Here is a 27384-nt window from a genome sequence, read left to right as displayed (position 1 = left end):
AGAGTGCAGGACACGGAATAATGGGCTCAAGTTACAGGAAGCCAGATTCCGGCTGAACATCAGGAAAAACTTCCTGACTGTAAGAGCAATACGACAATGGAACCAATTGCCTGGGGAGGTGGTGGGCTCTCCCACACTGGAGGCATTCAAGACAAGGCTGGACAGCCATTTGTCAGGGATGCTCTGACTTGGATTCCTGCATTGAGCAGGGGGTTGGACCCTACTATTCTATGAATCTATTCTAGGTGTATGGATGCACAAGGATAATAATGCAGTCACACATGTGTGCATGCACACAGAGGCTCTAATCATGAAATGAAGGGCAGGATGATTGGAAGAAGCACAATTTGAGATTAACTTCATACCAGTCATGCAAAATGTCACATTTATTATGAGAGGCTATGCTTTTGCACAAGACCAGGAAGTGGAGCACAAATGACAGTTCACAGGATGTGGGGTGGACTCTGTGCAAATAGCAGCAGCTTAGGTGAAAACTCCAGATACATGCACAGCCTTTGTGACAGAGGGCCCTGGCTTGTCTTGTGTATGAGTCACGTTTAACGCTGACTCCTGAAGAAACTTGCAAGATTCAAAGGCCTGTAAGCATCTTAAACACGAATATGGTTTAAAAGCTTACAAAAAGGGGCCAATTCCAACCTAAAGGTTCATCCTCATCTTTCTTACGGGAATTCACATGAAACTGTAATGGTGGAATACAAACCCTTGGCGGATTTTGTGACAAAATACTCATATGGGGGCTCACACCTACTCATGGGCCTTTCCTGCAAAAGGGCAAGGGTACATTGCATTCAGATGACAGCAAGGGCAGGCCGGCAGACAGGCACCGAATATATACACAGAACTAGTAGCTTTTCTTATCTGGCTTACTTCTTTTCTCCAGTTGCCAGAACAGGATAACAGAAACAGTCCAAACTCAGGGTTCTCATTGGCATTTCCCTATTTGCTCGGAAGTATTTTGCTGACCCCGAAGCAATGAGTATGAACTTGAGCACAGTCTGGGAGAGAGCGGAGGACAGGAAGGCCTGGCGTGCCTTGACGACTGAACAACAACAACATTTTGCTCTGAGCTCTTTTTTAAAGAGTAATTCTCACTCCCACCCCGGGAAAAGGGGGTTCATTTTTACTGGTTTTAAAGTTAAACTGCATGCAGGGGGAGCGGATAATTTCCTTGAACTACACAGTCACGTACGTTTCTCCATAGACGGCCTTTCCCATCTCGCCCTTTAATTGCATGACAAGCTCAAGTGCCCCGGCTCCGTCCCACTCCTCAAATGTGCAGGCGCTGCCGCGGTTCCGCGCGCGCCACTCCCAGCATGGCGACTCCCTCACTACCGCTCGGAAGTCAGGCGCCACGCTCTGCCAACAGCAAAGATGGCCGACTTAGCCAAGCTTGCCGAAGAGCCATGCCCTTAATAAACATGGCGGCAACAGCATCGAGCGGAGCACATCCTAAGCGTTAAAGGTTCTCCCTCAGGCATGCGGCTCTTGCCTCTCTTTTTTCCTTTCAGGGCGTAGTTGGCGGTGCGCAACGTAGCGATAAAGCAAGAAGGCATCGACATTTTTACATACGAAAAAACATCTCCGATACTGCACACCCAAGACGGCAACTGGCGGCTGTTGCTTTTAAAAGAATATTATTATTCCGCTCGGTCCTGGCGTTCCATTTCTCGCGCCAAGACCCACCCAACATGGCGGTAGAAACGGCGGCGCGCGGCGACGTCCTCGCAACATGCCGCACTCAACATGGCGCTTGTTTCTCCCTAATCCCGCTTGCCACACCTATCATGGCCGGGCGGAAGCAGGTGGGCGGGACCGCGGCGAGCCGGGAGTGGGAAATAGGGTGTCCCCGCCGCTCGTTTCCGGGCTGGCGGCGGAGCGGTGGGAGGAGATGGCGGCGGAGCGGGGGCTCCCGGGTCTGGAGGCCCAGAGGCGGCAGGTAGAGGGGGAGGGGCCCGGCCAGCTTGGGCGGGAGCGGCCGCTGCGAGCGGGAGAGAGATGGTAAGTGGGGGAGGACGTGGTGTGTGTGGGGGGGATATGAGGGGGGCAGAAGCTGGGGGTCAGGGGTCGTGCGGATGGGGAAGGGGCGTTGGAGTTTGGGCTGGATAAGGATGTACTGTGAGGGAATTCCTCTTTTATCCCTTGGGCTCGGTCCTTGAGTAACTCGGAGTAATTGCCTCCTTCCCAGAGCCCCGTAGAAACCCATCGCTAATCCGGATTAGAATCCCCCTCCATAAATGTGCATTGGGAGTACAGGGGGTGGCGCGGGGAGAGAGGAAATACCCACAGCTCTCCCCACGTTCTCATGATCCTGGCTCGGGATCGGGCACAACTCGGGTTGGAGTTTTCAGGGGGTGAGCAGATCCATGCTGAGCAACCTACATACCTTTGCAGTTATTATCCTCATTCTCCCTCATCGTTAGGGCCTAATGAGACGAGCGCTGCAGTTCTGTTGTGGGTTGTCTATGGGTATTTCGACACTTACACCTTTTTTGTGAACCGCCCAGAGAGCTTCGGCTATTGGGCGGTATAGAAATGAAATAAATAAATAAATAAATTACACCTGCCTAAAATCCTGCATTTAAAACGGGGCGTTCTGCTTCCGTTTTAAATGCGGGGTCACCACTGACTCCCTTTACGTGTGCTCCCCCCCGTCCCTGGGTCCTCCATTCTCTTTCACTGATCTCGCTCCTCTTCTTGCCGCTTTTCCTTTTTTCACAGAGGAAACTCAAGCGGAACACAACAGGGAAATTTGAAAGCTCATTATCTACGATCTATTTAAAAACGGAACAAAGGGCATTTAGTGCAGGAGGGTCACGGCGTCATGTAAAGAGCCGACAAACTTCCGTGAAGGAGCAATCTCAATCGTAGGATAAAAGCTCAGTGTGAAGCAGCCCTATGTGGCCTTCACTATACATGGCGCTTTAATAGAGTAGCATAAGTAAAAAGGTACGTCCTTGCTCTGGGCAATTTATAATCTGATTTGCTGGAGAGTCCCCCCTGTTGGACTCAGTGGGACTTACTCCCCAGTAAGGATAAGACTGGGCTGTCTAGCAGCAATCCTGTGTACTTACTAGGGTGAAATCGCTGTTGAGCTTGGTGGGTTTTATTTTGGGTTTGAGTTGTTTCCATTGGGGTGCAATCCCAGCCAGGGAACCCAGCCAGGCTGGGGAATGCTGGGAGTTGTAGGACTGTTTTCTGTCTAAAGATGCATAGGATTGCATCCTTTGATGTTGTTCCTTTCCTAGTCTGTGTTTTTCTGTTTTACATCTCTAGTAGAAGGATATGCTTGAGCTCACATTGTTTGGACTCATTCTCCTTTAGCACATTTCTAATACCCATTTTATATTCCTTGTTGGCTTGCTTAAAGGTGGGTCTTGTACATGCTCAATACATGTTCACTCTTAACATGAGAATTCTAATGCACCTTAGCTATTGTGAACCTGGGTCTGGAAAGAGATAATTATTCTGAATCAACTTGGAGCATAAGGGTTTATTCATGAGTCCCGTTATTGCTGTTCTTTTCTTCTGTTCCTCCTTTTCTTTTTCTCCCTTCTGTGTATTTAATACCCTGATGTAGACACTCCAACAACATCTGGGCATTTCCTGAGTGGCACCCATTGCCACTGTGTGGTTGCTGCTTTTAAAATGGATTTCCCCTTCCTGAAGACTGTCAAAAATGTGTGTACCTTGTTGTACCATTCGCGTACCTCTCAACAGAAACTAGATTGAAAATTAAACAGTTACCTCTTTAATGGTGGCCAGTTTTCTCTGGTATAGCAGGGCTGAGGTGCCTTTGATCACTCCCCCCCCCCCGCCTCCCATGGGAGTGGTGGTGTCAGGATTCCTGTGCCTTTTACAGTTTCATGACAGGCGGAATTTCAGTAGCTGCAACTTTGCCTGGCATTGAGATAAGTGTTGGAGATAATTTTTTCCCCTCTGGAAAGGCCCAGGAACCATTATTCTCTTTTGAACAGCAACCTTAGCTTTGGAGATGAGTCATTCATAGGCGTGCTATAAGCTTGTTCCATGACATGTAACCACAGCAGTGACTTCTAATTGTCTCTGGGCTAGGCTGGCCATCCAAGTTTCAGTTTCTTAGCTGTCCCACCTCAGAGTTAAAGCTGCATGTTGTGAGCATTGCTGTCTTGCATTGGCATTGGATTACTTGTGTCTGTCCTTGTGTGGCGTTATCCTGCAAGCAATGAGTTTCAGTTTCACTTCTGATTAGCTGACAAACTTCCTGTTTTGTGGGGCAACCCAGACTCCTTGTGTCAGCTATTTCAGCTTTCCTTATGCCCTTAGGTGCAGGATTTAGAGACATTTTGCTTCCCGCACCATAGTCCCTCTGAAGTTTCACATTCAAACTTGTCTGGGGTAAGACAACTGGGGAACAGCAGCCAGCTGTGGTGCATCAAAGAAACCAACTCCACTGTGTTGTCACAGAGCAGAGAGGCAAACTACCTCACAAGGTTGTAGCGTAGTATGCTGTCTGATCCTATTCATCTTTACTTGGAAATCCGTCCCATTGAGTTCAATGGAGCTTGCTTCCAAGTAAATGTGCCTAGGATTGCAGGCTAAATGAGATGCCATGCGTGCTATACACTGAATAGTCCTATAGAAGTGACAAATAATGGACCACAGTCCACATTAGCTTCAAGTTTCTAGTCTTGAGCTTTTAAAACTTTCCACCATACTGACCTGACTCTTGTGCCCTCCACTCTACAAGGGCTCATCTGCTGTTTCTCCCCTCTTTTACCATCTCATATTATGTACTGAGGCAGAACAGCTGCTATTGAAGTTATTGCTTGCACAGATCCTGTTTGATACCTAGTTTTGTTTTATTTCCTTCTCCTGCTTCATCCATGCTTTCGTAGCTGGAGCCAGTCTTGGGCAGTGGGAAATGAGAGGGATTATCAGGATGTAATTCCCTTGGAGCCTAGTGCAGACTTTCCCCCAGGACAGGGTGCTGAACGGATCTGAGCTGGCTGTGCTGGTCTCTGCATCCCAAGCATGTAGATTGGCCTGCTGTTGTGATGGGAAGTCCGGAGGGTTGCTCCATGCATGGGTTTCTCCTTGCTGCTTTTTGTCAGCATTGTTTCTGCCTGTCTGAGTCATGTGCCTTGATCAGTCCTGGGATACAGTAGTGGTAAGCAGGGTGGGCCTGGAACTGTGGACAATGAAAGGAGACGCTATATAAGACATAGCAGGCTTTTTAGTTAGGCTGAGCCCTTCATTGGACTGAAGTTTTGTCTAACTCAAAAGGATGCATACTGTTACATTGTACCTCTTTCCTCTGGGTAAGAGACTTCAGGTATTTGAATTATGCAAACTCTTTATTGGGTTGTGTAGCTCCCAGGTTCTCAAAGTGTGGGGCAGGGCTTTTCTGGGGCATGTCACAAAACCTAAGAGGTAAGACCCTGGGACTGATTTTCTACTGCTGAAAAATGAGACCCCGAGTGGGACTTTGCCAAGTGGTGGCTTGAGGAAGGAGCTGCTGAGTTTTTGACAAAGCTTTCCTGGATGGAGTAGCTGTCCAGTGCTGAGTTCAGTGGAAGAGAGTGTGGCACTGAAGCTAGGCAAGGAGGTAAGAGCTGAAGGAAAAGGGGAGCACTCCTGTGAACTCATCTACCCCACTTGGCTTGACTTTTCACTGCAGATTCTCACCCACAGCAGTGAAGAGATGATCTATATATGTTAATGTCCCAGAAGATTTTGAGGGGTGATGCTGATATTCAAACCTTGCAGCTGCTACAAGAACAATTCCTGCATGAACGGAATGGAAAGTTGCAATGCTGTCTAGTAGTATATTGCGTGGTATGGCCTCTGTGTCCCTGCACCATAAAATCAAATCTACTTCCCAACCTCAGGAAACGCTGAGAAACCCCGGTGTATCTTGGGAGCTTGTGTGCTTCAACAAAAGCCTGCCCCGTGAAATGTGGGGCATCGCTTCTTCTATGTCACTTGTGCTTGGGACTGAGGGGTCAATAGTGACCAACTCCAGAGTGGTCGCTGTGTTAGGTGTAGAAAAACAAGAGTCCTGCCGCACCTGATAACGAAGAACTTTGTTGCCTTGCATCCTTTTGTGGTCCAGACTGCAATGCATCTGAAAAGTGAGGTGGCCAGGTGGGTGAAAGCTTATGGTAGCCTTGCAGATGAATTCACAAGTTTCTAGCCCATCTTCCTATGGGTTCCCGGTGTAAGTCATTTGTGGCACATCAACAGCCTGAAAGGAGGGAGGAAAAAGAACCTGCTCTCATCCAGTCTAACTCAAAAAAAGACTAAAAAAGAAATTTTTAGTCACTTGAAGACTATCATACTTACTGCAGGCAAGCGGATGTTTGCAAGCCTGGTTTACCCAATGATATATTTATCAGTCGTTAAGGTTTTAATGCTAGGAACAGTTTGTCAGACTCCCAGAGATGAGATGGAAGGATCAGACGGAGGCCCTATTGCTGCCAGATTGCCCTTTGACCTTTGGCATGGCCGGTTTCAAGGTGACGGCAGCCTGCGCAGGGACTGCCTGTTCCCTTTCACAGGCCTCGGAGGTTGTTACTACAGTGGCCCAGGGCAATACAAAGGGAAACTGTTTTGCCAAAGGGCCACATATTTCGTGGTCTGAGCTGATCATGGCGAAAGGGGCAATGGCGAAAGAGTGAACCAACTTGAGGGTGGAATGGAGGTGTTCTTGTTTTTTCCCGGGGGGGGGGGGGGGTAGCCAGTGGCAAGGAAGGAAAAGGATTATGAGCAAGGGTCTTGGTTTACTGCCAAGCAGAAAATTAAAACTGACTTTCGGAGACAATCCATATCTGCAAGCTATATGTTGGAATACATTATGCAACTAATTAAGGCTGGGAGATTTAATCCATGTAATTGGAGGACGGTTATTCAGTGCTTCATATATATTAACTGAGTGATACATATGATGACCCTGTAAGTAAGGAATGGCTGTTTTTATCTAATAGTTGCAGATTGTGGGCGGTGGGCAGTCTGAGGCTGAAGGACAGAGGCTTGCCCTGCGGGGAGTTCATGGCTAATAGTTGAGATCTGAAGGAGGAGCAATTGGTTGGGGCAATTTTAATCTGTGGGGCTGGGAGTTGAGAGTCTTTCCTTCTTATAATGAGCAGCAATGTATAATTTAATACAAGTTATCTGGTGCTACCTTTGGTGTCTCCAAAAGGCACATTGATTGATGTGTTGGTAATATATTTAAAATTTAAGAAGCCGTTTGGTGGTTAAGGTGATTAGGGTGCAATCCTGTGCATTAAACAGAAAGAAGTCATAGAACTTCTAGCTGGCTGGGGAACGCTGGAAGTTGTAGGACTTTTTCTTGACGCCTTCTAGAAATATTGTTATGAATTTGTATCAATAAATATAGCTGCATCTCTGTCTTCAGCCATGGTGGTTAACTGCATTGCCTATTCTAACTGGCATAATTTGCGGGCAGAAGGACATGCATCTTTGGATATCTTTGGATATTAGGAGGCACTGGTGAACTGATACCAGGTCTGTGACAGGGAAGACAGAGAGTGAGAAAGGTCTCTTGCTCTGGCTGTCAGAAGCCCCTTCATTTCATTTATTATTTTTCTGTACCCCCCTGTAGCTGAAGCTCTCTGGACGGTTCACAAAAATGCCCCGAGACTGCACTTGCTTGTCTCCCTCTTGTCTGAGCCTTTAGCTGATGCAGCCTTCACCTTTTGCAAGCTACTCTCTCCAGTCACGGTGACTAGAAACATGCTGGTCAAACCAAAATAGCTGGGATTCTTAGGCGTCTGGATATATATGTTGGCAGCAGAATTCAACCATTCCTGAGCACAGTCAGGTGCATGCAGTAAGCCAGTGCCTTGGATTGAGGCCTTGACTTTCCTGGTGGAGGAGGCACTGTTTCTGATCCCATTCAGGGTGGGGGATGGAGGGGGAGAAGAATTGCCTGCTCCCCCTATTTGCACCCTACAAGGCAATGCTGGTGCTGGATTTGATCTCTCTGCTCCCTTGCCCAGGTATCTGCTGGAGAATCACTGGTACAAGCAGTGGAAGGCCTATGTAGAATCCGGAGACCAGAACTCCAGCTCTTTCCCTGGACGGATCAACAATGCTGAACTCTTTGAAGGTACAGCTTCCTTTGCCCTGTTGGTTTTCTTTGAGATTTCTTCTCTGACTTTCTGATAAGTTCCAAGGCTGGTTAGTCTATGAGAACTGACTTATTTCATTTTTTAAAATCCCACCCTTCCTCCAAGCGGCCGAGGGTGCTGTACATTTGAGCCGACAACTCTGTGAGGCACATCGGGTGGCGAGGTAGTGATGGATCCAAGGTTACCTGTGAACCTGGGTCTCTCTGCTCCTAGTCCACCACTCGGACAACGACCTTGATTCCATTGCTCTCTCATGAAAGTGGATGTATGTCGGAGGTTGGGAAACAGCTTTCCTTTCTTGCAGCAGGGCATTCTGGTGACAAAGCATCTGCCGCCACTAAGAACTTTGGCTCCTTTCTCCTCTTGCTGAAACTGGTCATGGAGCCCTTGCTGTAGAGCAGCCTTCCCCAGCCCGGTGCCCTCTGGATATTTTGGACCACAACTCCCCTCGGCCCCAGCCAGCAGGGCCAATGGTCAGAAATGCTGGGAGTTGTAGTTGAAAACATCCCAAGGGCACCAGTGTGGGGAAGACAGAGGGGTGGGGTGGGGTGGGGTCTTTAATTTCAAGCTCTCTACCTTCCTCCCTCCCTCCCTCCCTCCCTCCCTCCCTCCAGATTTGGAGTCGTACCGGTTAAAGGATCGGCTGGTGGAGGACGAGGAATATGTTCTGGTGCCGGAGGAGGTGTGGGACAAGCTGGTGAGCTGGTATGGCATTGAGCATGGCCAGCCAGCCATTGAACGCAAGGTGCGGCGCTTGCTGCTTCAAGGCGCAGGGTCTCCTTGGAGCTTTGGTGTTGCAGTAGAGCTCACTGCAGTGAAGGGAAGGGGGGGGATGAGAGGTGGGCTCTTCCACATCCCTTCATCCAAGCTGTTGCAGTGTGATGGGCAGACCTGGCAGCACAGAGAGAGAGGATTTCACTTCCACAAGATGTAGTGATGGCCAACAGTTTGAAAGGAGACTGGACTAATTTCTGGAGGAGAAGGCTATCAGTGGCTGCTAGCCCTGATGGCTGTATGCTCCATCCAGTATCAGGGGCAGTATGCCTGTGTGCACCAGTTGCTGGGGAACATGGGCGGGTGGGTGCTGTTGCTGTCATGTCCTGCTTGTGGGTTTCCCATGGGCAGCTGGTTGGCCACTGTGTGAACAGACTGCTGGACTAGATGGGCCCTTGGTCTGATCCAGCAGGGCTCTTCTTATGTTCTTAGGACTGAAAGGAGGCTGGGGAGTGGGGGCGGGTGAAGAAGAGAAAGACACTCTTCTCTGTCTTCCTCCCCCCCCCCCCGCCCCCAGTCAAACCTTACGTGCACAATACATGTGTGAAATACTGCGTATAAAAATAGCCAGTTTCCACTGTTCAGTCACAGTGGCACAGTCTTCTCCAACTGGGTGCCCTCCGGTTGTGTTTGGACTACAACTCCCATCACCCCAGCATGCTGGCTGGAAACACCGGGAGTTGCAGTCCAACACATCTGGAGGGCACCAGGTTGGGGAAGCCCATCTGGATGTTGCTACAGAAGGGATGCCTTGCTGCCCTGCTGAGTTCCCCCACTTCTCCTTCTGATTGGACGTTGCCCCTTATTGGAACGGCCTCTCTTTTGGCTTTTCCCAATTCTCAGGTCGTGGCGCTTCCAAGCATGCAGAAGGTGGAGGTTTACCTGGTGGAACTGTACCTCTGCCAGCACAATGACATGGACAGCCCTGTCCTGGCCCAGTTTAGCCGCGTGGACTTGATCGGTAAGAAGCCCAGCGTTTGAGGGGAGGAGGGGATCGAGCCCAGGATCCCCTGGAGCAGCTGCCGTTCCCACCGAGGAATCATTTCTCCTTTGTGCGTGTCCCACCCCCCGCCCCATAGACGCAGTGCTGAAGGAAGCCCGGCACCACTTTTCCATTCCAGCGGGAGACGAGACCAGGCTCTGGGTGAAAAATGCTGACGGCTCCTGCGAGAGGCTACGGAACTTGCAGACGACTGTGCTGGATGCCTGCCTCAGTTCAGGGCAGGTAACGCTGCTGTAGCCAGGGGCTGTGCCGCTCTGTGTGCGGAAGGCCCCGGGCTCAAGTGCTGGCCTCTCCCTTTTCAAGCAGCCTTCTCGATGCCCTCCAAGGGGGCTGGGCCAGAACAGCCATTCCCCCCCAGCCAGCACAGCCTTTCCTGCCTAGCCAAGGCAGTGGGCGTTGTAGGGCACCAGGCTGCGGAAGGCAGATTTGAACAATACGAGTTCGTGAGGCTGAAAGAGACTTTGGAGAGCTGCTGCCCGTTCAGTTAATTAATTACATTTCTATACCATTCAATAACTGAGGCTGTCTGTGCGGTTCACAACAATTAAAACCATGACATACGGCATAAAACGCAACACAAAATTTAAAACGTTTAAAACTGCAGCGTAGAAGTAAAACCAGAATGAAACCTAGTAGCAACGCAGAGATTTAAATGACAATAACAGATTCGAAACAACAGAACTAAAAGACTAAAATGCCTGGGCTTGGAGTCCTCCAAGCTGAATAGCCAGGCTGGGGCCAGCTGGACTTGCCAGAAGGCACATCTTTGCACCTCTTCTTTGCACCGTGGGCCTGCTCCATTCTGAACCTGGTATTGAGCATTCTCAAAATACTTAGTGGGTCTTAGCCAGGAACAGTGTGTGGCAGCAAGAATAGAGATCAGGGTCAGTGCAGTGTTGTACAAGTTTATGGAAGATTTACTTTGATCCAAGTCTCGGTCCTGAAACTCACCTTTGAATGCCAGAATTAGCTTCGAACTACTTGTCATGGTGCTCGAGGGTTCCTCCAAACATGTGCTGAGTGTCTTTCCCTCCTTGCTGAATAACTGCAGCCTTTCCCCTGCTCAGCTGGAATTAGGGGAAAGGGCTTCCTGGAAAGTATGTCTTCCAGGCTTATGTGCTTCCTCTTTCCTAACCTCATAAATTCCCTCACAGACACTTTCTTTTATGACAGAACATAGTTTGTTACGTACCATCTCAACTGGGTAAAAAAAACCCCATGGACACAGCCAACACCTGGCAATTGCACAAGGGTCTGTTTTGCCACAATGAACCTGTGTTCATGTCCTGTTCTGGACTGAGCAGAAGCCCTCAGGGATCAATACCAGGCAGCAAGGAGTCAAGGCTGGAAGGTGCAGCACCCAGGAGAGCTTCTAGCAAGCACCTTGCTCCCACAAAGTCTGAGGTCAGACTGAAGCCTCTTATGACACTTCCAGACTCCACCCTTTCCTTTAGAATGGAAGCCTTAAAGGGACAGGCCTCTGGATTGTGGCCTAGCACTCCTCCTCCTCTCCAGGAGTTCATGCCTGGTCTGGGGCTCAGGCTCGAGGGTTTCTGGCAGCTGTGCAGTGGTGCTCAAACCTGGAGTTTCCTCTGTTGGCACCACTGGATTTTCAGCCTCAGAGTCCATGTCACCGCTGGACTTGGGTCATGACAGTTCGAGGGCGCAGCAGCTTTTGCGCCACTTGCTGAGTCAGTAACCTAAAAGTGTACATTCCCTAAAAGATGGCTGTGATCAGCAAGTGCTTCTGTTGGAAACAGCTACGTCTTACATGATGCATTGAACGCTTACTATTTGATCCATCATGCAGAGAGCTTTGGCTAATGGCCAGCATAGATATGCAATAAATAAATAAAAACAAATGAAATGTTGTGATGGTTGGGTTTAAAAAAAAATTAAAATACAACAGTGTTGTCTTCAGGGAAAATAATGGCCCAACCTTTGTGCAGAATCGTTTTGTACAGAAATCCCCTAATCGAGTCAAACTAGTAAAATGACAGGAAGAAAAACAAGATGGGAAGAGGACTGGAATAGGAATGGGACAGCATAGAGATGGGGAGAGAACCACACAAGTGCAGGGAAGTATGTCGGGAGGTGGGGAGGGGGAGTCTCTTGGGCACAGGCGATGACTCTTCCTTCTCTGGTATGCCAGTGCTGGCCTCTTTGCCCAGGTCTCTGCATCACCCTGAGAGGGACACGCTCCTCCTCCCTGGACTGCCGCCGCCTCTCTCCCACACAATGGATGCAAATAATTGATGGAAAAGAGTCTAGCGTGCATGTGTGACTTAAAAGCAGCAACAAGCAGCCCTTTTGTTGCTGCTTCTGCTGCCAATAATCAGAGGCGTGACGGTTGGAGATCAGGGTAAGGAGGCAGAGACTATTTTTAAAAAGAAAGAGAAAAAGATGGGTTGCCTTCAAATAGACCCCTGCAGAAGCACATCAATGCAGTTTTACTGGTTTTGTTTAAAGTGTGTTAGAGTTAATTAAACAGCTTCAAAGTGTATATAAGTGCTTGGTGGTGGGAATTATCACCATTTGGCCTTCTGGTTTGGTTGATTTCTTTATTTCTCAGTATCTTTGGCTGAAAGAATGGCAGCACCTGGCAGTTGCCCAGCTACACTCTAGTTAATTCAGCCCTGTTTCCCCCCCCCCTATTATTTTTATTTTGTTCCTCTTGCCCTCCCCCTGCTTGCACCTGCACCTGCTAGATGGTGATAATGGAGACCCGGAGTAAAGATGGCACTTGGCCCAGCTCTAGACCACATATCATGTGAGTATCTAGCTCTGGCATTCGCATAGTGCCAAAGGGATGTACGCGGGCCCTGTGTTGTGGCTGAGTCTTCTTCTGAGTTTCAGAATCGGCCTCTCTTCCTGAGAGACAGCCGTAGTTTGGGTGTGGAGTGAGCCTAAACCAGCCTTCCCCAACCTGGGCCCCTCCAAATGTGCTGGACTACAACCCCCAGCATCCCCAGCCAGTTTGGCTGGCTGGGATGCTGGGAGCTGTAGTCTAACACATCTGGAGGGGGCAGGTTGCGGAAGGCTGGGAATAATGGAAGGTCGGGGTTGTCTTCCAGTTGTTCCCTGCCTCAACAGATTGTGGCAGTTTGACCAGCCATGGTTTTATTTATCTAATCGGATTTTAAATAGTTTCATTCTGTATTTTGATCCTGTCCTGTCCTTTCCTGTACGCCACTTGGGAACTCCTGTTGAATACAGAGCGTCTACATCTTGTAAAACACAAAATAAATCAGTAGCCAGGCCTCGACCTTTTGGCTCCTGTTTCTTACCACCTTCCTTTCCCCACCTCCGTCAGGAAGAACTCCATTGATGACGAGGAGCTGTACCACGGCCAGCCCGGGGTTTGTGGCCTTACCAACCTGGGCAACACCTGCTTCATGAACTCTGCTTTGCAGGTATGAAAGGTGGGCTGTAGCGGGCAGGGCTGACGGTGGGATGGATGCCAAACCTCTGCTGCTGTGACGAGTGGAACACTAAGCAGGACGCGGGTTTTACTCTAGTCCTGCCAGCATGAGGTGCTGCTGTTGCAGTTATGTGTCTGCCCACAAGTGGGCAGTAAATAATCAGATCTTGGTGCTGCCCACTGGAATGACTTAGCTCAGGTGTTAGGAGAAAGTAGATCTCTAGGTTTTTCAGACTTCATATCCCAGAAGCCCCTGCCAGCATGGCCAATCGTCAGGAATGCTGGGAGTTGAAGTCCAGAACATCTGGAGATCTACTTTCTGCACACCCCTGATTTAGAACTGCTCTCCAGTTGGTGGGGTGAGGGTGGGTAGGCTATTTGGAAAGATCTTTGGCTTCTAGAGACTAGTTAGATTTTGGATTGACATGATGAGCTAGGGTTTGCTGTCGCTTTAAATCTTTATTCTTACTGACACAGTCCATCAAAAATATGATTCCTCTTCCTCCCACTTGCCTGTCTTGCTTTGTTTTTCTTCCCTGGCCATTAACTGCCGAAAGTGAGCAAAGGTAGATCAGAGTAAGACTGCCAAACCTTGTTTGCTTTTTCCATTGAAAGGGAGCCAGATAGAGACATTCTAAGACATTTGGATGCCTTAGGCAGAAAAAACAAATGGAACTCTTCCCACTTGCCTCCACAACTGATTAATATTTGAATTGTGTTTTAAAATGATTTTGTGAGCTGCTTTGAAGGCCTTGGGGCAAAAACAAAACATGGGAATAGTAAGTTGAATAAAATAACATGGGACACAGTCCACTGTGAATATCTCCTGTGCAAGCGTCTTTGCAATGAACAAGAGCCAGATCTTCCCGGAGGATTTTGCTTCATGGGTTGTAATCTGCTGCCACACTCATAGGTACCCCAAAGCCACCAGAGATGAATTAGCCAGGTGGCCCCTGTCCACAGGCTAATGATCTAAAAGACACAACATGCAAGAAAAAAGGGTTGGGGAGGGAAGAAGTCAAGTTCAGGCAGCAAATCTTCTCATTGCATAGCTGTTCTTGTAATGACCCACTTGAATAGAAATGGGGAGGAGAAAATATTGCAGCTGGCTTCTCAACCGAGCCAATGGAGTGGCTCCTGCTGCCCCGTCTCTCTCCCTCTGCTATATCAGGGGGATGTGGGTACATCTGAGATAAGAAATGAATGAAATAAACTGAATTGAGATGCTCAGGTTGCAAAGGAAGCAGCCGCTGGTGTGTTGAGGCTCCTGTGCAAACAATCATGCTCAATGCATGGGTGGATGTTTACTGTCAGGGTCAGGGCTAAAAGTGTGGTCCTGCTCCTCCTTCAACACAGTATGGCCCTTCACACGAGTAACACATGAAAAGTGCTTGCTATGGATGATTCTGATTTAGAATCGGGGCGGGGGTTGGACTGAGCAACCTCAGCGCCTTCAGGCCGCCTGACTCTAATCTCAGGAGTGAGCGAAGGCAGGTTTGATGGATTAGAGCAGGTGATGCATTAAGGAACTGTGTAAACTAGGCTCCCATCATGATCCAGGGCATCCATCAGACTGTAGTCAGAGCTAAGCACCCTCTGCTATAAAAAAATAAATTATAGAACCTGCCTCATAAGCTTGCCTCTATCTTGCTTTAACTGCATAAATCAGTTTGGTTATGTGGGGGTCAAGGGGACCCCTCAAGCTCTGCACCCTCCTCGCAGAAAGTCCTGCTCCGCCTACAGCCCCCCCCCCCCAGCTTCTGAGATTTCACAGCACACTCAGAAGCCTGTTTTCACACCCTTAAAAGCGACAGACTTGCTTCTTTACAGAAAAGCTGAGGTTCTCGGGATGCCAAATATGCTCTTTTGCTCACCCACACACATCCATTCTGCAATTGCTGAGACCACTGGGCTGTGGAACATAAGCTCCTCCTATTGAAGATGCCCCGCTCTCTCTTTCAGTGTCTCAGCAATGTGCCCCCTCTTACCGAGTACTTCCTCAACAATTGCTACCTGGACGAGCTCAACTTCAGTAACCCCCTGGGCATGAAGGGTGAAATTGCAGAGGCCTACGCTGACCTCATCAAGCAGCAGTGGTCTGGCCACCACTGCTCCATCGTGCCCCGCATATTCAAGGTGAGCTGCGCTTCCCTTGCCATTTCTGCTCCTTTCTTTTTCTGTCCCCTCGGGGCAAAAGGCCACCATCTTGTGTTCCTCCTCCATGCAGACCAAAGTGGGCCATTTTGCCTCCCAGTTTCTTGGCTACCAGCAGCATGACTCTCAGGAGCTTCTCTCCTTCCTGCTTGATGGGTTGCACGAGGACCTCAACCGTGTCAAGAAGAAGGAGTACATAGAGCTAAAGGATGCAGCAGGGCGGCCGGATGAGGTGAGCAGCGTGTGTGTGTGTGTGTGTGAGAGAGACAGAGACAGGCCTATTGGCAGTTTCAGACCTGGAGTAAATCTAGCCAAACTCGCATTCTTCGGGCTGTAATCCGTGCCTGCCAAATGTCTGCGCTCATTCCATGTGTTGCTTCCATAGTTCATCTTTGTTCCCCTAGCCTTGTACGGCCATGATCCTCAATACAGCCTTGTGAAGCAGGCTGTTGGTTCCCCAGCCATCAAACAGGAGACAGAAGCTCAGAGTTGGTCACTGGGGGCAAAATCCAATGTAAGTCCTGCTTAGAGTAGACCCATTAAAGTGAATGGGAGTTACGTTAGTCATGACTAATGCAAGCACCATTTCTTCTGATGGGTCTACTCTAAGTAGGACTTGCTTTGGATTTTACTGTTGGCCTCAGCTTTTTCACAGGGGCATCCTCAGATTTGTGGAGCCTAGTCCCAAGACGGGTGGGAGGCTTCCATTGAATAACCAGGCCTGTGTAAAACACGTTTTCCTCTGTGGGAGGGGGGCAGAGGAAGGACAAGTAGGGGCTCCCTGAGGCCTCTATTATGAGGCTGAGGCTGTGGGATGAGGTGCGGGTGGCTAGGTGCAGCCTCGTGGGGCTTGGAGTCCCCTTGAGGTGGTGCGTAGGGCAGGGGTGGGCAACATGTGGCCCTCCAGGTGTGGTAGGACTGCAGCTCCCAGTGTCCCTTGCTGTTGGTTCTGCTGGCGAGGGCTGTTGGGAGTTGCAGTCCCTGGCATGGAGGGTGGGTGGCTGGCAGGGAACACGCTGCAGCTGGAATGAACCGGGCTGCACTTTGGATCACCAGTTACTTAGTGCCGAGGGGCCCGGTGCTGTTGCACCAGTTGTTCCTTTCCTAGGGATTCTTGTGTCCTTTGGGAAACACCACTGGAAAAAAACAGGACTTCATGTTGGTTAGGACTAACAAGTCCCAGTCATTTCAGTGGGTCTGCTCTAAGTAGAACTAACATTGGATACAACAGAGGATTTTTTGTTGAGTTCGTAATAATGAATTTTGAAGTTTCCACTGCAAGCGCCGTATGATAGCCAAGGAGGCAGCACGTCCCATTTTCCTCTCCCCGCATGCATTTTTCCTCCAGCTGGCAAAGAGTGGGTTGAATCACCTGTCGCCCCCTGGGCTTTCAGGACTGCAAAGAGCAGTGGGAGGGGACACTGGAGGACAACTCTGCCCTTGAGGGAGTTGATGCTTTTCCACTTTGAAGAAGTCTAGGTGCCGTTTCTAAGGTTTCATCTGCCAATTTCCATGCTAAACATTGCATTCTTCCATCAGGCGCATGCCTGCTTGTGGGTGTATCGATTCTGTGTGCGCCTTGCCAGAGGGGGAGAAAGGGAGAGAGGCCCACCCCTTCAGCTCTTCCTTTTCCCTCCAGGAAGTAGCGGATGAAGCATGGCACAACCACAAACGCCGCAACAACTCCATCATTGTGGACATCTTCCACGGGCTCTTCAAATCGACATTGGTGTGCCCTGAATGTGGCAAGGTTTCTGTGACCTTTGACCCCTTCTGCTACCTCAGTGCTCCCTTGCCCGTCAGCAAGGAGCGGGTGATGGAAGTTTTCTTTGTGTCCATGGACCCCTGCAAGAAACCTGAACAGGTACCAGCCAGCCCTTCTGGAAGGTGTGCTTGGCTGACCAGAAGGGCTGGGCTGTATCTCAGCTGGGACTGACTTGAGGGAAGGGCTGTAAAGTACATGTTCAGCAGGCCAAAGGTGCTAGGTTTAATCTCTGACGTTCTCAGGTAGGGTGGGGAAAGACCCATGTGTCCTTCCCTGGAGAGCTGCTGTAGGCAGTGTAGACCAGGGTTGGGCAAAAGATAGGCCTAGATCTATTTGTAGATCTCTGTGTGACTTGTAATATTTATTGATTTATTATATTTCTATACCGCCCAACAGCCAAAGCTCTCTGGGAGGTTTAAAGAACACATAAATTAAAACCATAAAATACGATAGCACAATAAAACGTACTGTTAAAACAATTTAAAGCGTTTAAAGCAGAGTAAGACAAGAGTAAAAAAACAAGTCAAAGCCAGCAGTAATGTAAGGCTCTTACAACACACTACCATGATATTTTTAAAGTTAAAAGACTCAAAAGCTGGGGGAAATACTGAGATTGGTAGACCAGTGGTTTGACTCGGTGTAAGGCATTTTCCTGTGTTCTCCTTAGCTGCTGTCTGGGCAGGCAGAAAATGCAAATGCACACAGCAGAGGTGGCGGCAGATACCGAAAGTATCTGGCTGTGGGCTGGGGATATATTATTAATTACATTTCCATACCACCCCATAGCCAAAGCTCTCTGGGCAGTTTACAGAAGTTATGTACAGGGCAAGAGGTTTGGTAGAGGCATATCAGGTTGTCCCCTCTGCTGCAGGTGGATTCCATCTCATAGAAACTTGGCTTGGGTTTTTTACTTTGTTTCAGGTAGACTCTGCTAGTAATGTCAACCTCTGCCCCCATCCTCCGCCCTCTTGTGTTTTCACAGCATAGATTGATTGTCCCCAAAGCCGGGAAAGTGCTAGATCTCTGCCGCACCCTGTCCAAGCACACGGAGGTGCCGGCTGAGCGGGTGAGTTTTGGGGGAGCGGGAATGAGTGCTTGCCTACTTGTGGCCTGGCCCCATGGATTGTAGGAGTGTCTTCGGTTTCTTCTCTCTGGACTGACTCTCTCTCTCTCCCCCACCCCTTCCAGATGATGGTGGCTGATGTGTTCAGCCACCGCTTCTACAAGATCTACCAGATGGAAGAATCCCTCAGCTGCATCTTGGATCGGGATGACATCTTCATGTGAGTCTGGGAGCAGGGGACTGTAGTAGAGGGGTAGAGCGGGGGTGTTGAACCTCAAGCCGATGGGCCAAGTCTGGCCCTCTGGCAGTTCTCCAGAAGGCCACGCCCCCTCCCCCCCCCAACTACCAACCGTTCAGTTTCCCCGTTTTCACACATTTTTTCCCCTGTTCTAAAAGGTTGGAACATCTCTCCTTAGTTACTGATAGTAAGAGCTTTAGGCTAAAATACTTTTTTGCCTTTGGCCCCTACCCACTACTGAGAGCTTTTCCGAAATTATATTTGGCTGTTGAGCTGAAAGATGTTCGACACCCCTGGGGTAGAGCAACAAGTCCTCTGGGAACAGAGCGACTTCTAGTGGAGAAGAAGAGCCTGGAGATAATGGACCTGGGGGAGCCTTGGGTCTTTGGAATCCCCTCCCCGAGGGAGTTCAACCAGCTCTTGACAGGAATCTTTTCCGCACCAAGTCAAGACACTTTTATTCGGCCAGGTCGTTTAGTTGATGTTGCTTCTGCGTGTGGTACTCTGTTGCTGGTTGTCTCTCAGTTTTATTGTTGTCTGTCTGGTCCTTTGTGCTGCTTTTGTAGTATTATATTTGTACATCTGGAACACATTTGGATGTAGGGTGGCATACTTTAGACAATTTTTGGCATATGGACTTTGCTGCCACTTCCCCTGCACAACATATCTCCCCTTCCACCTCCAGATACGAGGTGTCTGTGTCCATGCTGGAGGACCCGGCCACGGCAGATGCCGTGGTGCTGCCTGTGTACCTTCGGGAGCGCATCCAAGGCCGGGACTACAGCGACACCTACTATGGGGTTGTGCTGTTTGGCCACCCACTCCTGGTGTCTGTGCCGCGGGACCAGCTCTCCTGGGACGCCCTCTACCAGCTCCTCCTGCATCGGCTCTCGTAAGTTCCTCATCTTGCTTTGACCTCTTTCCTGTCCTGACTGCTGCCCTCTACCTTGCTATGAAGAAAGGGTCACGTTAGTATATTCCCCTAAAGCAGGATAACTTCTGGCCCGCTATATGGTTTGGCCTACAACTCCCATCATCCCTCACCTTTGGCTATGCTCACTAGGGCTGCTGGGAGTTTTAGGCCAAAAACAATCTGGAAGGCCACAAGTTGCCCCGCCCTAAATCCTCCCTTTTTTTCCCACTAAAAGCCAGTGCAGTTTGTCCTTTGAGATGATCTGGAAGCTCTTGTTTGCGGTGGCCCATTTACATATGCTGGTTGCCACTTGATTATGCATTCCTCATATTATGTAATTGCATGTGTGAACCAGTCCTGAGTGAATTGCCAAAGACACATAGGTGAGCATTCTTGGCTGAGCAGAGATTTACATAGGGATCTTCCAAACTGAATCCTGACCCCTGCAAGAGACTGGCTCCTTTGTCCGTACAGATTTGAGGTGGGAATCTCTCTTACTTCTCCAAGGTGCTCTTTCTTTGTGTGTGTCCGGCAGCCTTCCCGAACCTGGTACCCATCAGATGTTTTGGACTGCAGCTCCCATCAGCCCCAGCCAGCATGGCCAATGGTCAGGAATTCTGGGAGTTGTAGTCCAAAAAAGAAGTCTGGAGGGCACCCAGTTGGGAAACACTTCCTAGGCAAAGTGCGGGGTTTCTCCTCTGCCAATATTGATTCCCTCCCCTGTCCTTTCCCATTGAACTCGTGCATCTGAAACAGCCGCTACCTTCCTTTTGGTTAATCCAGTTCCCCCTTCACATCCCTCAAGGTCTACACTTTTGGCAGATCTCTTCCGGAACGACTTCGGTTATGCCTTGGCTGCACCACAAGAGTTAAATTTGTTTGGGTTCAAAGATCCATGTCCCATTCCTGTTTATGACAATACAAATTCAATTGGAGTTTTGCGGGGGAGAGCGTTCAGGTTTGGGTTTGACACCCTGATTTCAGGCAGGCCAAAAGCTGGGAGGCAAATGGGTAGCCACCAGGATCAAATTATACACCCTTGGCCTGTGGCCAGGAAGGAGAGCAGGTAGCTGTGACTGCCCTGGAGCTGGCAGGTGAGTTTGTTGTGGGGTGAGTGTTGTGTGGCCCTCCTGGACAGCCTGGAGCCAGTGTTCCTCTTGTGTGGCCAAATGACTCTCTGCCCTCGGGCTACTATCTCTCCACCACCACAGCAGCCTCGAGATCACCACTGTGCTTGGCAGCCCAAGGCCGAAGTGCAGGATACAAAAGCATGCCCTGGTGATCACCAGACTGATAAAGGGCTATGCCCGTTACCCCAACCCCAGAAAGTCTTGCCACACAGGATTAGTGACATTTTCTTCCCCTGGTAGGGGAGGAACCCTATGCATGCTCAGAAGCACTTAGCCCAAGGTGCCAGAACTTTTAAAAAACGAACCTAGCTATCCTTGGTGGCGAGCCATGCCTGAAACAAAGACTTGCCCAAGTCTTCTTTTAATTTTTTTTACAAATTAAACTTTGGTTACTTCCAGTATCAGAGCCAGTATGCCGATGTACACCAGTTGCTGGGGAACATGGGCGGGAGGGTGCTGTTGCACTCAAGTCCTGCTTGTGGGTTTCCCATCAACAGCTGTGTGGCCACTGTGTGAACAGAATGCTGGACTAGATGGACCCTTGGTCTGATCCAGCAGGGCTCTTCTCATGTTATGTTCTTATGACACTCCTACTATCACCCTGCTGTCCTGGCCACATGACAGAAAGATTCACAGAATCGAACTTTCCCTGTGAATTATACCTCTCCCTTTTATTGCATTGATGCCACAGGGGAAATTGATCTGGCAGGTGCTTCCCTGCTGCCACTTTTCAGCTAAGGATGTTACCTCTCTCTCTTTCACAGGCGCTATGTGACACGGCCAGACTCTGAGGAAGAGGAGGATCAGAGTGAGGAGGAGGAGGACCTCTACAATAAGAGGCCCAACGGGCTGAGTGAAGGTGAGTATGTAAGAACATCAGAAGAATCTTGCCGATTCAGGCCAGTGGTCCATCTAGTCCAGCATTCTGTTCGCAGAGTGGCCAGCCAGCTGCCTTTGGGAATAAGGTTGGTGAGAGAGCAAAATGTGTGTTCTTGAGGTAATAAGAATTTCTCTTCCATGTCTGCCTGCCCTCTTTCCTCTGACATGTAGGTGAGGATGACGAGGAGGAAGAGGAATTGACGCTGGCAGAAGGCTCCACCAGCCAGGAGCCCAGCTCAGAGACAGAGGAAAACCCCTCAGATGCATCGGTGGGGGAGGACGGGTCTGGTGCGGAGGGGAGGCACAGCCCCAACCCATCTCCCCACGGGCCAGCCCAGTCCTCCCGGACTCCCTCTTCTAGCCCCAGCCCTCCCACAGCCAACCAGGCCAAACGCAAATGCTGCCTGCCACAGAAACGTCGGAAACTGCTTTTCACCCTCCAGCCCGTCAATTCTAATGGTACCAGTGATCGGATGGCTGGCCAGGACGAGGGCAGCACGGTCTCCTTCAACTGTGAGTCCCTTCTCTGTGGAGCATGGCCTTTTGGTCCACACAGTCGTGTTGTAGAAAGCCCCCATAGGGTTAGAGAAAGGTTTAGTGAGCCCCTTAAGGGGCTGCAAAGATGGTATGGCCAGTGGGATACCCTCAAATGTTGGTCCCAGTGCTGTAGCAAGGAGAAGCGTGCCCCCTCCCAATTCAGGGGTATTCCAGGCGCCTTCCCTACATTTCTCAGCATTAGTTTTTTTTTTAATGGTCTCCAGCTCAGATGTGCAGGCAGTATGCTACCCTGGTGTTCCCTAAGAAGTAAGTCTGCTGTCACCTTTCAGTGTTTATTCTATTATTACATTTATATCCCACTTTTTTTTCCTCTTGCAAGGAACCCACGGCAGTTTACATAGTCCCCCTCCTCTCCATTTTATCCTCACAACAACTCTGTGAGGTAAGTTAGGCTGAGAGTCAGTGAGTGGTAACTCAGCTCTCCCCAGTCCACCATTACACCACACTGGCTCTCAGTGTTCTGGCAATGAATGCAAAGTTGCTTGGAAGATTAACAGATTTTGGGCTCCCGTTTTAAAAAACTGCAATAAAAAGTGCAATGTGTATTAAATTTTACTAAATTGAATACTACTTGTGTTTAGGTTTTTGCTGTATCACATGGACTTATGGTGGCCCCTCAGTTGTACCCTTAGCAACTCCGTCCCCTGTGCGTCTTGCTACATGCCTGGTGCAGAGGTGGGCCTACTGAGATCCCTGGGGAGGTGGGCAGGAAGCCCCAGAAAAAGCTACCAGCATTGCCCCATTGATCTGTGACCTGAGGAGTTTGCTAAGGAAGAGAGACCAGGTGGACAGATTTTTATTTTGTCTTGCTTCACATTTGGGGCCTTAATTGCTGTATCCCTCAAGCAATGTCCCCCCGCTTCCACTCTTATTGGCTGGGTGAGCCCTCCTCCCTTGCAGCTTCATGGCTTACATTACTTAGTGATACTTGTTGGCTGCGTCTTTCCTTCTGACGCACTGTGCTCTGGATTCGTCCATAGGGGCCTGCAGCGAGTGGAGGGTCTCTCTGGAGAAAGCTTTGGCTGTTGGGTGGTATAGAAATGTAACAAATACATAAAATAAAGAGAGCGGCAGGGTTAGATTTGTTCTGGGTCCTGGGATTTCATAAATGTGTTCCAATTGTTCCGTAATGCGCCCACTTTGTCACATTTAAGGGTGGGCGAATTCCAGAGGACTGGGGACCATTCCCCCCACTGGACTCCCATTACAGGCCACAGAGTACCCCCACAAAAGAGCCAAAACTGCCAGTTTGCCACTGAAATTCCGCAGCAAACCACTCTGTAGGGCTACAGTAGTTAAATTTAGCTTGTTTCCAAGTGAAATGTGTCCCTTTAGCTGCTGCAGAGTGCCAAAAGGGCCAATTTAGCTTGCAGGTGAGCTAAATTTGGCCTTTTGGGTGCTAGGGAGCTGTTATGGACACTTTTTTTTTTTTTTTTTGGATATTTAAAAATATTTTGTAGGCTGGCAGGGTGACATGTTACCTATTCCTGCCTTTAAGGATTGAGCCCCATAGTCTCTTGTGTTACGTGGAGAGGCGAGTGCCATCTAGCCCCTTGGGATATATGCTGAGGGGAAAAGCATGTCAGAGAGACACCTCGTGTTTCCCTGGCATTTGTCTGTGCCCACTGTGCTGAACCAGCACAAACCCACACAGCTCTTCTGGCAGCACATTGTTGCTGCATCTCTAACCCCCGTTTCTCCCCCTTTGCGCAGCCCAACCGTACGTTGCCATGGATTGGGACTCTGAAATGAAGAAGCTGTACTACAACGAGACAGAGGCTGAGGTGAGTACCATGTGTGAGGATTTTCCACCTCCCAACCTTGCTCCCTCCTTTCTGCCTTGGGTGAGAATGGTGCAGCTGACCCTTCCCCCCGTCCCCTCCATATGTCTGCCTCTTCCTCAGGGCTACATCAAACATGACTGCATGGGCTACATAATGAAGAAGAATCCGGTCAGGCTACAGGAGTGCATTGAGCTGTTCACCACCATGGAGACGCTGGAGGAGGAGAACCCCTGGTGAGAGCTCTGAGGGCTGGGCCTCTCTTTCCACAGGTATACTGGAAGAGCAGGAAGTAGAGTGAGAGCTTAGAGACTAGAAAAGCCCACCACTCTGAACTTCCAGTACTGCAACAAAAAGCTGTGTTTGGCTGGCAGGACCAGGAAGCAGATGGCGGCAGGTGCACTGCTTCTGTGTGGTGCCCAAACAGCCGTGCTCACTCCTAATCTGGCAGTGCCAATCAAACTGCTTTACAGCTGGGACCCCTGGCTGTAGCCTAGCTGGGGAGTAAGTGGACAGTTGTGTGTGGCATGATCCTGCATGTGTGCGCGTGCGTGCGTGCGTGTGTTGCAGGGGGGGGGGGGCAGAATCGCAACAGCAAACCCCTCGCCCTGCTCTGTATGTAGGTTTGTACAGCTGCAACATGCCTTCATGCGTAACGGGTATATGCGGCAGAGTCTTCTGGTCACCGGCAGTTGATGACCTAGTTCAGGGTCCAGGCTTTTCATTGGGCAGAAGGAGCTCCAGATGGACTCGGGTGTGTCTGTGCTGGCTGGGGGGTAAAGATGCCAACCCACAGAAGCAGGCCATCCGGTCATCCTCAGAGTCTTCTGATAGTTTTGTTTTGTGGTTTATTTTGAACTGCAGAAGTTTTTCAGTTCCAAGAATTGCTATGTCTTGCAGAATTCTGAGCCCCTGATCAAATCTATCCTTTCCATTTCCTTTCTTTTCCGCCAACATCGTTCTTCCTGCCCCAAGGTATCTGGCTTAGCATTCCTGACTCCTCAGGGTCCAGAAGGGCTGACTGCTAGTCCTCATGGAGCAGGAGCACTCCTTTACATGCCAGGCTCACGCCCAGTTCCTCTCACTCAGGTACTGCCCCACCTGCAAAAAGCATCAGCTGGCCACCAAGAAGCTAGACTTATGGTCCCTGCCGGAGATCCTGATTATTCACCTCAAACGCTTCTCCTACACCAAGTTCTCCCGGGAGAAACTTGACACCCTTGTGGAATTCCCGATTCGGTAAGCCAGTTGACTAAAGAAGGGGTGGTCAGAAGGTAGATCTCCAGATATTTTAGACTTCATATCCTAGAAGTCCCTGCCAGCATGGCCAATGGTCAGGAATGCTGGAAGTTGCAGTCCAAAACAGCTGGAGATTTACTTTCTGCCCACCCCTTGACTAAAGCATACACACTTGTAGCCCAGGAGGGAGAAGGGGAGATGGCATGTGGGGTGGCTTATGCAACCTTCCACTACACAGGATTCCTGTGACAAGGGGAATGTTCCTTGTTAAACATTCAGAATTCCAGAGGCCAAAAAATGATCTGAGGGCTTCATTCTCCACTCAGGAAGATGTCCAAAGTTTAGCCTTTCCCAGAATTGTCCTCAAACGCTGCTCTACACGTGACCTGTTTAGCTCCTGCTCTCTTCTCATTACCAGATCCGCGTCCCCTGCCAAGTGCTTTCCTCTGGCCAGAGCACTTCCCATAACATCACTCAAGGCATGGCGACCCCCGTGATGACGGCTCTCAGCTAAGGCTGGCCCATGTTTGCAGAGATAGCTGCTATAATGAAGCCCCTTGGAAAGGGACTGCAGAATGCACTCTAGTGCCGATTAAAGGCCTGAGCTTTGAGCAGGAACTAACTGGCCTACCTTAACAGGTTGGATGGATTACTGAGAGAATGTTCATGAAGCACTTTGGGCAAGTAAGCATAAAGCCCAAATGTTAGTGTGATAACTGGGGATACACAAAGAGGGGGTGGCAAGCTCTGTTGCAAACGTATTGGTTCCCCCCAAATGCACAGAGAACACTGCTGGGGGACCCCCTCTTTGCCCCTTAAAAAATCAAAACTGAGTGCTTGGGAAAGCTCCTGAATATTGTAATCTCTATCCTGTAGGGACCTCGATTTCTCTGACGTTATCATCAAGCCACGGAAAGACACTGACTCCACGCCGTACAAATACGACCTCATTGCTGTGTCCAACCACTATGGTGGCCTCCGAGATGGGCACTGTATGTATTACTTTGGGGCTGAAGGGAACGGAGAGGTGGTGGGGCAGGGAACCTCAGGCCTGGGGAAGAATGGTTAGAAGCAAAATTTGAGCAGCTCTACGTTTTGGGGAGACCGTGTGTGTTTCGTTCATGGATCTTTGCTGCAAATCAGGAATTTGCTCTCCAGATTTTACAATTTTGGAAGTTTACCCTTGGCAAATTGGAGAAATTATGGAAATATCTGAATTGAATTTTGTTGGATTTACTTACATGTTTATATGATGCCCTTCAGTTAAAAACAATAATCCCCTGGGAATGACTCACATAAAACAGAACAATAAAGCTCAATATTAGAACCATAGAAACCAGGAAATAATATGATTAGAATCTATAAAACCATGAGAAAAATGAGTTTTGACATGTTGGTAGTCCTGGACAAAATTTTGAGAGTTTTGCCAGGTGAGCCTCAATTCCACAACCAGAGCATAATGATCAAGAGCCTTTTCTCAGCTCCTCACCCATCTTAATTTCAGAGGGGATGGGTGGTCTGTGAGGAAGGCCTCTAATGAAGATCGCAAAGTTAGGGCAGGTTCATGTGGGAGGAGGCAGTCCTCTGATGTGGCTCATCCTTGATAACTAGTGTAAATCCCGTGTTGCCATGGGTGCTGGTAGTCTGAGAGTGATTAGATAAAAATATGTTTGCCTGTTTCCCTTGCGACTGGAACAACTGTACACTTTTAAAATACATGTACTACTAAGGAATAGGACATAAGCACAATGCTGCACAGTTGTGGCCGCCTGGTAAGCTAGCATCCCTTTCCTTGGGTGGGTGTCAGAAGAATATGAAGTTGCACTTCAGTGGTGTGACTGGTCTTTGGTGTCCTCTAGACACTACATTTGCCCGAAACAAGGACAGTGGGACGTGGTTCTACTTTGACGACAGCAGTGTGTCTGCAGTTTCAAAGGCCCAGATTGAGGTGAGTAACCCATAATATCTCTGGTTGGTTTCATCTTCTTGATGTTTGCTGGCCGGTATCTGGGATATCAATGGACCATGCTCTCTGGCTCGTATTTGTGGTGTGAGAACCTGAGTCAAACATCCAAGGCAGCTGGACTTTTTATTTACTGGGAGCAAGCAGAATTTGGTTATCCTACATATTTTTCCTTCTCAGGTGGGGTGATGCTAACCTCTTTCCTGTGTTGGAAGCTTCTTAGAGATTTCCCTGAAGAGTTTCTTGTGGAGGGGGTGGAAGTGATTAAGCAGGGCTGTGTCTGCTGTAGTCTGTGTCCCATAACTTGCCATGGACCAGGAATAAGAAGCTGGCCCCCTCAAGAAAATATTGGA

General features: G+C 49.3%; 3 protein-coding genes across 24 annotated transcripts in view; 1 reads left to right on the top strand and 2 right to left on the bottom strand.

Moving 5' to 3' along the window:
- Positions 1-27384, bottom strand: part of LOC146353374 (synaptonemal complex central element protein 1-like) — a 615017-nt gene that overhangs the window by 491826 nt on the left and 95807 nt on the right. The gene's annotated exons all lie outside the window — the stretch shown is intronic.
- Positions 1859-27384, top strand: part of USP11 (ubiquitin specific peptidase 11) — a 28465-nt gene continuing 2939 nt past the window's right edge. The window contains exons 1-20 of one of the 4 annotated variants that reach the window (XM_084836305.1): positions 1876-2019; positions 8019-8128; positions 8765-8895; positions 9768-9885; positions 10004-10149; positions 12636-12697; positions 13241-13340; positions 15311-15484; positions 15576-15734; positions 17142-17366; positions 18250-18333; positions 18456-18550; positions 19254-19460; positions 21376-21470; positions 21662-22003; positions 23762-23832; positions 23953-24065; positions 24919-25068; positions 25945-26060; positions 26928-27016. In XM_084836305.1, coding sequence (XP_084692431.1) covers positions 1910-2019; positions 8019-8128; positions 8765-8895; positions 9768-9885; positions 10004-10149; positions 12636-12697; positions 13241-13340; positions 15311-15484; positions 15576-15734; positions 17142-17366; positions 18250-18333; positions 18456-18550; positions 19254-19460; positions 21376-21470; positions 21662-22003; positions 23762-23832; positions 23953-24065; positions 24919-25068; positions 25945-26060; positions 26928-27016 — 2697 coding nt within the window. In that variant the 5' untranslated portion in view covers positions 1876-1909. Of the gene's footprint in view, positions 2020-7611; positions 7741-8018; positions 8129-8764; positions 8896-9767; positions 9886-10003; positions 10150-12635; positions 12698-13240; positions 13341-15310; positions 15485-15575; positions 15735-17141; positions 17367-18249; positions 18334-18455; positions 18551-19253; positions 19461-21375; positions 21471-21661; positions 22004-23761; positions 24066-24918; positions 25069-25486; positions 25661-25944; positions 26061-26927; positions 27017-27384 lie in introns of those variants that run through there. The other 3 variants (XM_084836307.1, XM_084836304.1, XM_084836306.1) reach the window with 3 other exon arrangements.
- The window catches only part of LOC146353378 (ER membrane protein complex subunit 3-like), a 41337-nt gene continuing 19122 nt past the window's right edge, over positions 5170-27384 (bottom strand). For 4 of the 19 annotated variants that reach the window (XM_084836355.1, XM_084836341.1, XM_084836342.1 and 1 more), the window contains one exon: positions 13791-14320. In XM_084836355.1, coding sequence (XP_084692481.1) covers positions 14069-14320 — 252 coding nt within the window. In that variant the 3' untranslated portion in view covers positions 13791-14068. Of the gene's footprint in view, positions 5189-6145; positions 6245-12477; positions 14321-17602; positions 19519-22307; positions 23071-27384 lie in introns of those variants that run through there. The other 15 variants (XM_084836346.1, XM_084836359.1, XM_084836351.1 and 12 more) reach the window with 13 other exon arrangements.

Source organism: Heloderma suspectum, chromosome 2 (genome assembly GCF_057233095.1).
Source record: "Heloderma suspectum isolate Gila_16-S chromosome 2, 16-S_ref, whole genome shotgun sequence".
Lineage (NCBI taxonomy): Eukaryota > Metazoa > Chordata > Lepidosauria > Squamata > Helodermatidae > Heloderma > Heloderma suspectum.
This window is presented reverse-complemented; position numbering and strand designations above follow the sequence as displayed.